Source organism: Tupaia chinensis, unplaced genomic scaffold, assembly GCF_000334495.1.
Source record: "Tupaia chinensis unplaced genomic scaffold, TupChi_1.0 Scaffold148874_1, whole genome shotgun sequence".
Lineage (NCBI taxonomy): Eukaryota > Metazoa > Chordata > Mammalia > Scandentia > Tupaiidae > Tupaia > Tupaia belangeri.
The window spans coordinates 1,370,639-1,383,199 of NW_006208722.1; the positions used below are offsets into that span (position 1 = coordinate 1,370,639).

At 55.4% G+C, this 12,561-nt stretch overlaps 2 protein-coding genes across 3 annotated transcripts in view; one reads left to right on the forward strand and one right to left on the reverse strand.

Moving 5' to 3' along the window:
- DUOXA1 (dual oxidase maturation factor 1) overlaps nt 1-7,050 on the forward strand; it is a 12,141-nt gene extending 5,091 nt beyond the window's left edge. For both annotated transcript variants that reach the window (XM_027769198.1, XM_027769199.1), the window contains exons 3-8: nt 2,814-3,048; nt 3,360-3,417; nt 4,055-4,189; nt 4,441-4,654; nt 4,908-5,122; nt 6,039-7,050. In XM_027769198.1, the coding sequence (XP_027624999.1) occupies nt 2,902-3,048; nt 3,360-3,417; nt 4,055-4,189; nt 4,441-4,654; nt 4,908-5,122; nt 6,039-6,286 (1,017 nt within the window). In that variant the 5' untranslated portion in view covers nt 2,814-2,901 and the 3' untranslated portion in view covers nt 6,287-7,050. The remainder of the gene's footprint in view (nt 1-2,813; nt 3,049-3,359; nt 3,418-4,054; nt 4,190-4,440; nt 4,655-4,907; nt 5,123-6,038) is intronic.
- A 1,030-nt stretch (nt 7,051-8,080) lies between these two features.
- On the reverse strand, nt 8,081-11,750 carry DUOXA2 (dual oxidase maturation factor 2). Its single transcript, XM_006170731.3, has 6 exons — nt 11,287-11,750; nt 10,247-10,304; nt 9,868-10,002; nt 9,414-9,627; nt 8,826-9,040; nt 8,081-8,426 (listed from the first exon to the last, which is right to left on the reverse strand). Exons 1-6 carry the CDS (start codon nt 11,431-11,433, stop codon nt 8,233-8,235), a joined length of 963 nt encoding a protein of 320 aa, XP_006170793.1. The 5' UTR covers nt 11,434-11,750; the 3' UTR covers nt 8,081-8,232.
- Nucleotides 11,751-12,561: the final 811 nt, after the last annotated feature.

Consider the following 12,561-nt stretch of genomic DNA (forward strand, 5'->3'; position numbering starts at 1 on the left):
GGGTAGCAGAAAGATGGATTTGTAGCTTCGGAGAGAAGAGAAGCACCTATTTCTTTGGACAGTCGAACAGTTGAAAAAGCAAAACCTTTGTGTTAACCCTGAGGTTCAGAGATGATATGACGTGCCCAAAAGACAGGATTAAAAGTGAAAACTGTCTCTTCACATAATACCACTCTACCTCCAGAGACAGAACAAGGAGGTAGGCAGCTTAGAAGGGGACGGGAAGGCTGGGAGCTAGGGAATATTGCAGGAGAATCCCAGCATTAGACCTAGAAGGGACGGGCGGTCATAGCCAACTGCAGATGAGGAAAGCGAGGGCCGGGGAGGTGCCCCCTTCTCTGTCCCATGTTACCATATGAGTTCATGAAGAACGGAAACTAGGCCCTGAACTGATTCCAGCCCAGGGTCCTGTCCAAGAAAGATGGGAGAAAGGGGAAAAGCGGACTAACAAAATGCCCCCTCCTGCCCAACATGGAAATCTATTTGTTCCCAGTACTCTTAGCACTTTGTATACACAAGTTATTTCATCCTCACAGTGGCCTGATTAGACACCATTAGCTCCACTTTCCAATAAAGCTGGGCTTCTGAAGAGGTCAAGTAACTGCCATGAGGCTGAGGCAGACCTTTTGGGAGCTGCTCGACTCCAAAGCTTATTCCTTCGCTCTATTACTCAGTAGGAGACTGCACAATCAGACTACATTCTGGAGCCTCCTGGACAAACCGAGACCCCAGTGTAGATCACGCTGAGGGAAGTGAGCAGAGCCGGGGTCACTGAGTCCAAGATGCTTTCCTGCCTGCTCCCCCACTTCCGTATTTTGAAAACCCTGAAATTGGAGTGTGCCCTTTTTGAAAAAAATAATTATTTAATTTTATTTGTTATTATTATTATTTTTTTAATTTGACCAGAGAAACACAGAGAGAAAGAAACAGAAAGGGAGAAAACAAGCTGCCAGGTCCAGGATTTGAACTGTGTCAACTATGTGGGAGTCCGGCGCCTTATCCACAACGCCACTTGTCAGCCCCTGAGGTGTGTCTTAGCCATGACTGGCACGGTTTACTTGCCAGTACTTTTTCATTCTTTCTTTGTGGTACATAAAGTAATAGCTTGTTGGAGCCTGTAGGTGGTGTAGTGGTTAGGGTGCCAGACTCCCGTATGGCCAGCATGGTTTGCTTCCCAACCTGGTGACTTGCTTTCTCTCTCTCTCCACCTCCTTTCTCTCTGGTGCGAGCATGTGTCCCGTAGCAAATTAAAAATAATAATTATAATAATAATAACGGTGATGATTAGTAAAAATTAAGTAAATAACTATTTTTTTTTTAAAAAAAAAGATAAAAGTGTGGCTTGCAGCACATCCTGATTGAGATTTAACTGAACACAGTTAGCTCAGGTACCCTTTCCACCATAGCCTATCTTAAAGAACAAACTAGTGTCAAATAAGCTCCGAGTTCACGGGAGGAGCAGAGTAGACTGAAGCCAGATATCCAGCAGAAATGAGCCTGGGAATTGGAGTGGCAGAGAAGAGCCAGCGCTGATGACGTGTGGAGTCGAAGGACCTCTGGCTCAGCACTGCTTGGTGGAGGGCAGGTGCTTCAGTGCCTATTCAGGCGAACTCGATCACGCACCATTGCTCTGGATTTGCCAGGACAGGAACCAGGGCACTGGAGAATGCTGGACAGACCAGCATGGGCAGCCAGGCCTGGGCGTCAGTCCTCTGATGATACTGTTGGATTATACACTTAGCAGAGCCCGGCTTTTATTCCTTTGGGGACTAAGGAAGAAAGCCAATCTTCCTGTAATCTGTACTATCTTTTCACCTTATGCCTTCATTTGATAGTAAATATAGCTCTTTTTATGTGCCATGATCTATCTGCTTGTGCTAGAGGCCTGAGGAAAGAAGAGAAATATATTCCTTAAGACAGCCCCAGGAGAAACAGAGAAGCCTGAGGGTAGCAGTGGCACTGATTTAGGGCACCCGGGGGTTAAAAGGGAGCAGGGCGCAATAGAAACCAATGGCCAAGACCCTCGTTTTCCCCCAGCCCAAACATGGGAGAAGGATGGCCGAGGAGCGGTGCGCTAGCAGTGACAGTGGAGTCTGCCTGGGCAGTAACGGACGCTCCAGAGAGAGCATCTAGTCCACTCTGTTGCTAATAAGAGAGGATATCTTGAATCTGGGTGGTATAAAAGAATAGTGGTTTGGGCCAGCCAGTGGCACGGTGGTTAAGACGAATGATCCCACATGACCGACTGCATGGTTCTCGTTCTGGACCTGGAGGTTTGAAGAACACACTGGATGTGCATTGCCCGTGGGCCCAGAATCCTGAGAGGAGGGACATGGAGGAGAAGGAATTGTGGCATGACCATTCCCCATCAGCCGGGGGGGTGCTTTCTCACTTTCCTTCTTTTTCTCCCCTGCCTCTTTCTCTGGCAAGCGCACGTGCCCTCTGACAACATTTTAAAAAAAAAGAATACAAGTTTATTCAGCTCACACTTTGGCGGGCCACAGTGCGGGGCCTGCATCTGGTGAAGGTCTTCTTGGCAGAATCCCTTGGTGAGAAGACTGAGCGTGTGTGGAGCGGAATATGTGTCTGTCGCATTCCCTCCCTTATAACGAGGACTCAATCATGGGGACCCTACTCTGATGCTTAATCGTTTCCCAAAGGCCCTGCTGTTCCATAGCATATTCAGATGAAAGCTCTTATTAATTAACTTCACAATACAGCCAAGTCCCAATACGTGGGTTTGGGGAGGGGCGGGGGACATTCAAACCATAACTAGGGGATCTGATCTGGTCTATGCTTTGCTTTATCTTTAGCACCAAGAGCAGTGCCTGATCCCTAGGGGGACCCAGTGAGCACTTCTTGTTGTCACACAGCACTGCCCCTCCTGCACATCCCACCAACATGCCTGCGTTGGGACACACGTACCCCTTCTATGCTGGCCCCAAGCCAACTTTCCCAATGGACACCACCTTGGCCGTCATCGTCACCATCTTTCTGACTGCCCTGGTCACTTTCATCGTCATCCTGCCTGGCATTCGGGGCAAGATGGTGAGAAACAAACCCAGCCCTGCAGACTCCAGACCCACAGAGACCTCAGCCTCAGGGTGACGGGTTCAGACTCAGGAGAGACATGGAAGTGCTGAGGAAGCAGCACCACTTCCCACCCCCAGCAGAGAGCTCCCGCCTCATTGATCCGACAGATCATTACTGAGCACCTGCTAAGTACCAGCCACCCTGCCCTCCAGACCGAGTGACTTTAGGTTTATAATCTTCACATCTCCCCTAAGTCTGGAAAGAGGAAAGGTGGACTTGGGAGGACGGTGCTCTCTGCTAACCCTGCCCCCTCACGTGTGACTCAGAGGCTGTTCTGGCTGCTGCGGGTGGTGACCAGCTTATTCATCGGGGCGGCCATCCTGGGTGAGTGCGAAGTGCTGCTGATTCAGGCAGCTGCCACCAGCTGTGGGGTCCTCTCAGCAGCCCTCCTCTCCTCTCTCTATCTCCCCGAAGGTCTCCAGACCCTAACCATGACCTCTCTCACCAGGCCCTATGCCCTCACTGTTACCCTTCCCTGGGGGTGGGATGGTGGCCCCAGTAAACCACGCTGGGTGCTCTCCTCCACCTTCCTAACACCTGTATTCTGAGGAAAGCAGGTCAAAATGAATGTCTGGGGGAGAGACAGGAGCGAAGGAAGCGGGAGGACTGCTTGCTTTGCTGGTGATGAGGCAGATAGGGACGGAAAGACTCTGTGTGGAAGCTCTGTTTTCGCCTGTGGTTGATGCTAACGCTTCCGCCCCCAGTTCCTGAGCAAGTTTTCCAAAATGGGGGGGAGGGAAGGGGGAAGCAGAGTGTGACCAAGGGAAATCTTGGATTCCGACCCATTCTCTCATCCTATACATCTAGTGGGCAAACAAACCCCGGGCTAGCCCCTGGATCGGTTAGCCGGTACACAAATACAGCCTGAGCAGACACAGGCCCCTTGGTGCTTGCCTTCCGACTCTAATCCAGTAATGCCCAGACCTCCCTGAGTTCTGGATGTTCAACTCCCCAACCCCAGCCGTGAATTTCAGTTCCGAGTGGTCTGTGGGCCAGGTCGGCACCAACACCACATACAAGGCCTTCAGTTCCAAGTGGATCAGCGCAGACGTTGGGCTGCAGGTCGGACTGGGAGGAGTCAACATCACGCTCACAGGTGAAGCAGGGAGGGAAGACTCTGCCCTGCCTTTGAGGTTGGTGCTTGGTGTGGTCTGAAGGCTTAGAGGAGGCCTGGGACGGGGGTGGCAGGGCGCAGGTGTTGGAGGTGATAGGAGGAGCGAAGTTTAGAGCCTTCACAGCTGCCTTGTCTCGACTGAGAGCAGAGGCTGTTCTTCTGCCCAGCGTGGGCAAGTGCCCACTCTCTCTGACTTCAGGTCCCTGCTAAGCACACTGGCCCCCTTCCCCCAGGGACCCCAGTGCAGCAACTGAATGAAACCATCGACTACAATGAGGAGTTCACCTGGCGCCTGGGCGAGAGCTATGCTGCGGAGTATGCAAAGGCCCTGGAGAAGGGGCTGCCGGACCCCGTGCTTGTCCTGGCGGAGAAGTTCACCCCACAGAGCCCGTGCGGCCTGCACCACCAGTACCGCCTGGCAGGACACTACGCCTCAGCCACACTGTGGTGAGGGTGGGAAGGGGACAAGATGGAAGCCCTGCTGGCCTCGGGAGCAGGGTTTCTCCCCATCTCCCCTCCATCTTGGGTGGGAGAGGCTGGCACCAGTCCTCACGGAGCTTGGTCGGAGAGTTCCTGGGCAGGAATCCCTAGCTCACATCTTTGAACCCTCCTTGAGTCCCTGAGCCTCCACCTGGGCCCCTCCAACTTGGCCGACAGTGGAGGCACATGGGCCAGCCCTCACGGGGTCCTGGTCCCCCAGGGTGGCCTTCCTCTGCTGGCTGCTGGCCAACGTGATGCTGTGCATGCCTGTGCTGGTCTACGGGGGCTACATGCTGCTGGCCACAGGCACCTTCCAGCTGCTGGCACTGCTCTGCTTCTCCATGGCCTCTTCGTCCCCACACTGTCCCCTGCACCTGGGCACTGCTGTACTGCACATCCACCACGGGCCTGCCTTCTGGGCCACACTGAGCACAGGTGAGACCCAGCCCCAAGACGGGCTCTGGAGAGCCGGGGCCAGGGACCATCCATCACACCGGTGTGGCTTAGGTCTGCTTCTGGGCACCAGCATGTCTTCGTTTCCTTTAAAGCCCCCTCCCAATTTCCTGGTTTTCTGTCCCCAGTATCACTTCTCCTCCCTCCTCTTTTACTTCTTAAATAATTATTTAATTCATTTATTTATTTATCACTATTTTTTTTCCCACGAGTTTACCAGAGAAAAACAGAGAGAGAGGGAGAGGGAGAAAGCAAGCCACCAGGTCTGGAAACTTGAACCACAGTTGACCATGTGGGAACTCCAGTGCCTTAACCACCATGCCACCTGCTGCCCCCCTTTTAATAATTAGTTTATGTATTTATTTATTCCTTCATTCATTTATCATGATTCCTCTCCCTCCTTTTATAGGCTCACTCCCCTGTATCTTTTTTTTCCTTTTGGGTCCCTCATCCCCAAACTCTCTCTTCACCCTGGTCCTTCCCCAATTTTCACCCCTTGTCCCCTCCCACTTCCCCCAAATACTCCTGTGTGTCCCCAGCACCCTGTCTCTGCCTCACACAGCCCTACACTGTCCCGCAGTTTTATTCTCCTCTCCTTCCCCGTGGTGTCTACCCGCCATGCCCTTCCCTGAGCTGCCTCCTCTGTGCCCTGCCCTGCCCCCAGGTTTCTCTTCTCTGTGCTCAGAGTTCTCCTTCTCTCTGTGGCTGGGGTATAACTGAAAGGGCGCTGGACCTGGGGTCTCACAGCTCAGGACAGCAGAGCCATACCAGCCATACCCCTAAGCCAGTCACCTCTCTGAACCCAAGCAGGATGCCAGACCTCCCTGAGAGGTGCTCCTAGGTCCTTGGGAGGGTGTGAGTCGCACTAGGACAGGTCACCTGTTACCTCTGTCCCCAGGACTGCTGTGTGTGCTGCTGGGCCTGCTCATGGTGGTGGCCCACAGGATGCAGCCCCACAGGCTGAAGACCTTCTTCAACCAGAGTGCAGACGAGGGGCACAAGCTGGAGCGGAGTCCTGAGGAAGGGGGACTTCTGAGCCCCCGCTACCGGTCCATAGCCGAGAGCCCCGAGTCCCAGGACATTCCTCTATCGGAGGCTTCCTCAGAGGGATGCTGCAGGGAGGAGCACCCTGACTGTTCGTTGTAACGCTCCTGTCCTTGGCCGCCACCCGGACTCCCAGGCCCACTGCAGACTTCCTCGGAGCCCTGTGAGACCACCAGACCACCAGAACTGCCCTCAGGCCCCCAGCTCCAACTGTAGGTGGAGTAGAAAAAGGAGGCTAAAAACAAAAGACCACTCCCATGGCCTAGTGGTTTAGGGAGCCTGATCCCACGTAGCCCACTGAGTGGTTGGACTCCTGGCCCTAGCAGCTTCAAAAGCACATGTGTGTGTGTGTGTAAGAGCCTGTCAGTGTGGAGGGATGAGGAGGGGACTGCAGCGAGACCACGCCCCACCGGAAGTGTGTTCTCCCTCTCCCACTGTCTTTCTCTGACAAATGCACGTGCCTCCTTGCAAATAAATTAAAAAACAAAAAACAACCAAAAGCCCCAAGGTGCTGAAGAGATGTTCGGCCTGCCTATAAACCTGATGCCATGGTAAGACCAAGCAGGGCTGCTTCTCTCTGTACAGCAGCCCTGCCTTTCCTTGACACTTTTTGCCCTTTCATGGTACCATCCACTGCACCCCAACTTCACACACATATTTGGGGAGCAGAAAGGCTACAGTAAGATTCTCCTACGGTCCCTCTCGTCCATCAGCACCTCTTGTGGTCTGCTTTGTTGGGCCCCTGTGTTCTCTCTTTACTCCCGGGCTTGTGTGACCTCTCAGGACAATGAACGGCAGTGCTGGAAGGGAGAAGAGACCAAACTTCTCATCCCAAGTCTAACGTTAACCATCTGTGCCACATTCGCCTTCAGCTGGGGCTCCCAAATAAAGTTGCAAGAGTAACCGAGAACCCTTTTTTTAGAGAGATTTTTGCTATAGGGCATGTGTGCTTGCCAGAGAGACAGAGAAAGAGTCAGAGAGTGAGAAACACCACCACCTCCACCACCCCAGGAGGGATGGCGGGGCTGCAATCCCTTCTCCTTCCTTCTCCTCTCAGGATTTTGGGCATGCAAAAGTGTGACTTTCAAGTCACCAGGTCCGGGACTCAAACCGTGAGCAGCCATGTAGGAGTCCAGCTGTGTTGCCATTACATGTCTGCTGTTCTCAACTGAAAACCTTTAAAAAAAAAAAAACCTCAAGGATGGGCCAACAGATGGTATAGTGATTTCATCGCTGGACTCCCACATGGCGGATAGCTGTTCGGTTCCTGACCTGGTGGCTTGAAAATCATGCCAGGCACGTGTGTGTGCTGAGTTCCCATTATCAGGAGGAGAAGGGATTGCAGCTGGCCATACCCCAGGGGGTGATTTTTCACTCTCTGTCTCTCTGTATGTCTCTGTCTCTCTGGCAAGCACACTCTCTTTCCCGCGTGAGCATATGCACCCTAAGGCAAAAACCTCTAAAACAAACAAAAAAACTTTAGGATTTATCATTTTAGGTGTTGCTGACATCTACTTGGCACTCAGACACCACCCAAAAAGAAGGCATATGGGAGGAGTTAGTGAATTAACTCCAAACCTTCCGAACCCACTCAGCTGGCCGGGGAGGGGGACCTGACTGATGAAGGCCACCCACTTGGGGCTGTACTGGAAGATGCAACTGAGGTCGGTTCCCCTTCCGCTTCACTAGAGGGCGCCCCTCTCCCAGACCCTTTCCTAAGTAATGGGATTCTCGAGTTGAGCTGCCCCGCAGAGAATCACCAGTCCAGAGAAGCCTCCCCAGGACTCTCATGCCCGGCGACCCAGAGAAGTCATGGAAATAAATAGGAGAAAACTTTTTTGTTTGTTTTTGTTTTTCTTAAAAAAAAAAAAAAAGGTTAAAAAGTTTATTTACAGCTCACCAGGGAGACTCTCCCTGGTGCGTGCAGCACGACCAAGCCTGCCGGCCCGCCTTTCCCCGGGCGCCGGCGCCCTCAGCGCAGTGCTCCTGCATTGTTCCCCAGCCTGTGGGGTACCAAGGCGGGGTGGAAGTCTGGACTTGGGTCCCCTTTACAAGTCAGTGGTGATCCTTAAGCCCTGGGCCCCGGGCTGCGTGTGCAACGGGTTGCTGAGGACGAGAGGCGAACCCTCTTTCGCCTGGCTACTGTGGTCCTTGACGCTTCGGTCCAGAAAGGTGCGAAGAGCGCTGGGGCGAGCGTAGTGGAGACTCACCACGGCCCCGCCGAGAAGGAGGCACAGGATGCCTGCGGCCGCGCGCACGGAAACAAAGCGTGTGGAGGGCGATCAGGGACCCAGGCCAGGACTGGTCGGCCCTCTTCCATCTTCCGGAACCCACCCCTCGCATTTCCTCCCCAGACACACACACGCACACGCACACGCACATGCACACATCCCGCCAGGAAACTCCTAATATGGATTATGGGATACACAGGTTCTTGTGATAACTGCGGCAAGGTACCGAACCCCTCTGAATCCCTCTCCTCATCCAAAAAATAGGCACAGCAGAACCAGTGTGCCTCTACGAACTATGGAGAGGGGCGAGTCGGATAAGAGTCAACTGTTGTGTAAACTGGAAAGTGCGCACCTGGGAGAGATCCCATGCCCACGCCCAGGCACCCCGTGCCCATCCCCTGGGCTCTCACCTGTGGCCAGAGTGACCCAGAAGGCGGCGCCATAGTGAGTGGTGAGCGCGGAGGAGCCGAGGCGGAATGCGCAGAGCGGCACGTTGGAGATGGTGGCGAACGCAAAGATAGCGAAGAGCGCGAAGGAGCCGGTGATCAGGAGCGCCAGGCCTCCATAGAGCGGGACCGGCATGGAGAGCAGCGCGTTGGAGAGGAGCCAGAAGCAGAACGCCACCCTGCGGGGACCAGGCGGCAGCAGTGAGCGGGATCTTCTCACCCAGCCCGTGACAGCCTGCCCGGGTTCCCAGAGCCTCCTGCCCCTCCTCGTCTCCCCGCCCGCTACGTCTCTAGCCCAGGGCGGAAGCCGGGCGCCCGGAGGGCGGAGGCGCAGGGAAATCCCCAGGAACCAAACGGCCTCTTGAGCTCTAGGCGGTTGCTGGGTCTTTCCGGATTCCGAGCGTCTGTGCAGACCTCGTCACTTTCTGGCCCGAGAGGCTGTAATCCCCTCGATCGCGTTGGGCTGTGGCTGCAGCGTACCCGGAGGCCTGCATCCTCCCGCTGACACGCCACTCCCGCGCGCGCCTGGTGCAGCCTCCCTCCAGCGCTCACCACAGCGTTGCCGAAGCGTAGCGTCCAGCCAGGCGGTACTGGCGATAGAGCCCGCAAGGGCTGCTCGGTGTGAACTTCTCCGCCAAGTAGAGCACAGGGTCTGGCAGCCCCTTCTCCAGCGCGTCCTCGTACTCCTCCGCGTAGTCCTCGCCCAGACGCCAGCTGAACTGCTCATTATAGTCAATGGTCTCGTTCAGCTGCTGCACTGGGGTCCCTGCAAGGAGCGGCGGGGTCACCCGGCTGTGCTCGGCCGGGGACCCGCAACTAAGCCGATTCGGACAGTAAGTGGGGGGTAGGTTGAGAACAACGCAAGTTCACGGGGACCAAAATCTAAGCCCTTTGGGTTCCTATTTGAGCCTGTGGGATGTGAGAGGTCCTCCAGCTACCCCTGCCACCCTCCCCCAACCACGGGATCTGCCCGTCCCGGCAGCTCACGCCCCCCTCCTCCCCTCACCTTTGAGTGTAATGTTAATGCCCTCCAGGCCAACCAGCAGACCCACGTGGGCTCGAATGCGCGCCGCGCTGAAGGCTTTGTAGGACGTATTGGTGCTCACTCTCCCCACGGACCATTCTGCACTGAAATGCACGGCTGTGGGAGAGGCGCACGGTGGGGGTGGGAAGAAGGAAGTAGGAGACAGTGGTGATGGGAACTGGGAAACTGCAGAAAGATGAGGCCCTAGGGGCCCAATGACAAAGCGAGGGCCAAGACTGGGTGCTAGACGGAGCTGGAGAATGGGGAGAGGGAGGAGAAAACCAACCCCCGTTTTCCAGGTACCCTCTGCGCACTTTTTCTCACCCCAGGCTCTCTCCCCTGGGCTGCACCCCAAACTCACCCACAATTTCAGCGCCTATGAACAGACTGAGAAGAACTCTCACCAACCAGAACCAGCGCTGCAGGAATAGGACTGGGGTCAGACCTGGGTACTGCCCAACCAGAGTCCCCAAGACCTGCCTTGACCCCACTCCACCTCAGTCTGTAGCTACATTCTTGACCTTTTGCTGCTGATGTCAGGCATGCTTTTCTTGCAAGTCCGTCTGGGCCAATGCATTTCTGGTGTTTTCTGGCCACAAGCTTCCTCCTCTGTAGCCCCATTTTCTGGTCCACTCCGAGCCCTAGCACTTCTCCCTGGCACTCTCTGAACCCCTTCACTCTGCAGCTGGCTGATGCCTAGTCTTGGTTCCACCTCCTGGTTCAGTCACAGCTTGGCAAGGCTCAGTGAGCCCAGAAGTGTTAAACAAACAGGGGTCACCAACCCCAGAAGAGGGAGGCTCAGGGACTGATGGCCAGTAGAGGAGGTGAGAACGAAAATACTCCTGGGTGCACCCGTTCCTGAGGGAAGCCAACACTGCCCAAGCAGAAAGTGGGATCTTTCCAGACTTGAAAAGTGCATAATCTGGGTTTTGGGGTGAGGGGGAGTCTAAGGAATGCACCCAAGTCTGGTACAACTTCCCAAATCCTGTGCAGGATTCTCTTGAGTCCTGAGGAAGGGGGCGTTCATAGCACCAACGCCCAGCAGCCCGAGGTGCTTGCAGTCTGTCCTCTTGGCTTGAAGGTCGTGATCCAGAGGACGAGATGGGAGTGCAACTCCAGGGAGAGGTGGGAGGACCCAGCACGTTAAGCCTGGAATCAGCCCAGAATCACTGGACTGGGCACCCACAGCCCTCCAATCCCCTGGCTGGGGTCAGTCCCCGGGATGTCTTGGAGGGAAGCTCTGCCTTGGGAAGGGGTATTTACTGCTTCCCATTTCTGAATTTGTTCCTCCTGACCCTCATATCTATTCATGAAGACCCTTGCATGCCTGTCCTGGGTCTCTGAGAAGAGTTGCCTGTAACAACCCCCAAGCCCCAACCCGAGCTTTCAGCACCCCCTTACCGAGTGGCCGCGGATTCCCGGCAAGACGAGCAGGAAGCTGGCAGCCAAGGCCAAGAACACCAGAATGACAATGAGCAACGGGACGCTGAAGTAGGCTGCATGTCGGGGTTGGGGGTAGAAGGGGAGCACGCCGTTCCACAAAGTCATGCCGAAGGCTGGCGGAAAGCTGTGAGCAGGCGGGAGAGCTAGCTGTCTGCGCGGACGCGGGAGAGCGCGTTCTTGGCGTCCCAGGCCGGTTTCCACTTGTCTTCGCGTGCAAGACCAGGACTGAGTGGGCTGCCGGGGTCGGAGCCTTGCGACTCCTTTCTAAGGAAGCGCTGCGGCGGAATGCCTCCCAGGGCCCTAGATTGGCCTGGCGGGTTCGGATGAGCGAACGAGTGGAACTGTTGCGCACTGGCTGTGGCCACTTTCCGGGCTCTATGGGTTCGCTCTGAGTTTGGAAGTCGTCTGGGGACACAGATCCCTTTTATAGGAGCTTGGGTCTTTTTCCGCCTGAGTATCTCATCCTGGCAGCAGGGTCCAGGCGAGGAAGAGGTCATGTAAATGAGGGGCGGAGGGCGATATGCAAATAAGGGAGCCCCGCCTCCACACCAGGAGCGTGAACTCCGGGTCCGCATTCTCAAACCTGGCGCTGGTCTGGCCGGAGCAGACACTCCTGCGGTGGCGAGACTGAGGACCCAGAGAGGAGGGTGAGATTGCAAGCCATTAGGCTGAGGATCGGCGGAGCTGGGAGTGGGAGTGGAGGCAGGAAGCGAAACAGAGAAGCATACATTTCAAGAGGAAAGAAACATCTGAACCGCGCCGGGAGTGTTACACTGGCGACCCGGCCGGAGTCTGAGACCTGACCTTCCCCGCCTGTCTTTCAGGCACAGGCGTTCATTGACAGGATTGGGAGGCTGCGGTCCCGAGCTTCCAGCCCACGAGCCTCATGTTTCTTCCCTACCTCCTCTAGCAGCAGTGGCGGGGGCTGGGGGCTGGGGGGTTCGAGGCCTTGGGTGCTCTCTGCTAGGCTCGATCCATCGTGTCTGGAACTGGAATGCCCCAGAGGACTTGTGCTGAGCGGGAGCGTGTGGTCAGAGTGAGCTCTCCCACCGGGTGGAGTGTGGAAACAGCATCGATGCCTCGGGCTCCAGCCGTCCTGGAAACAGTGCGGATGTGGGTCCTTGGTGATGTTTCCAACAGCTTTGCTCCAGAAGTAGAGACAGCTGGTGCTCCTCCAGCTGCCGGTGTGTGTGTGTGTGTGGCGGGAGAGGCCTGGTGTCTGTCGCCCACACA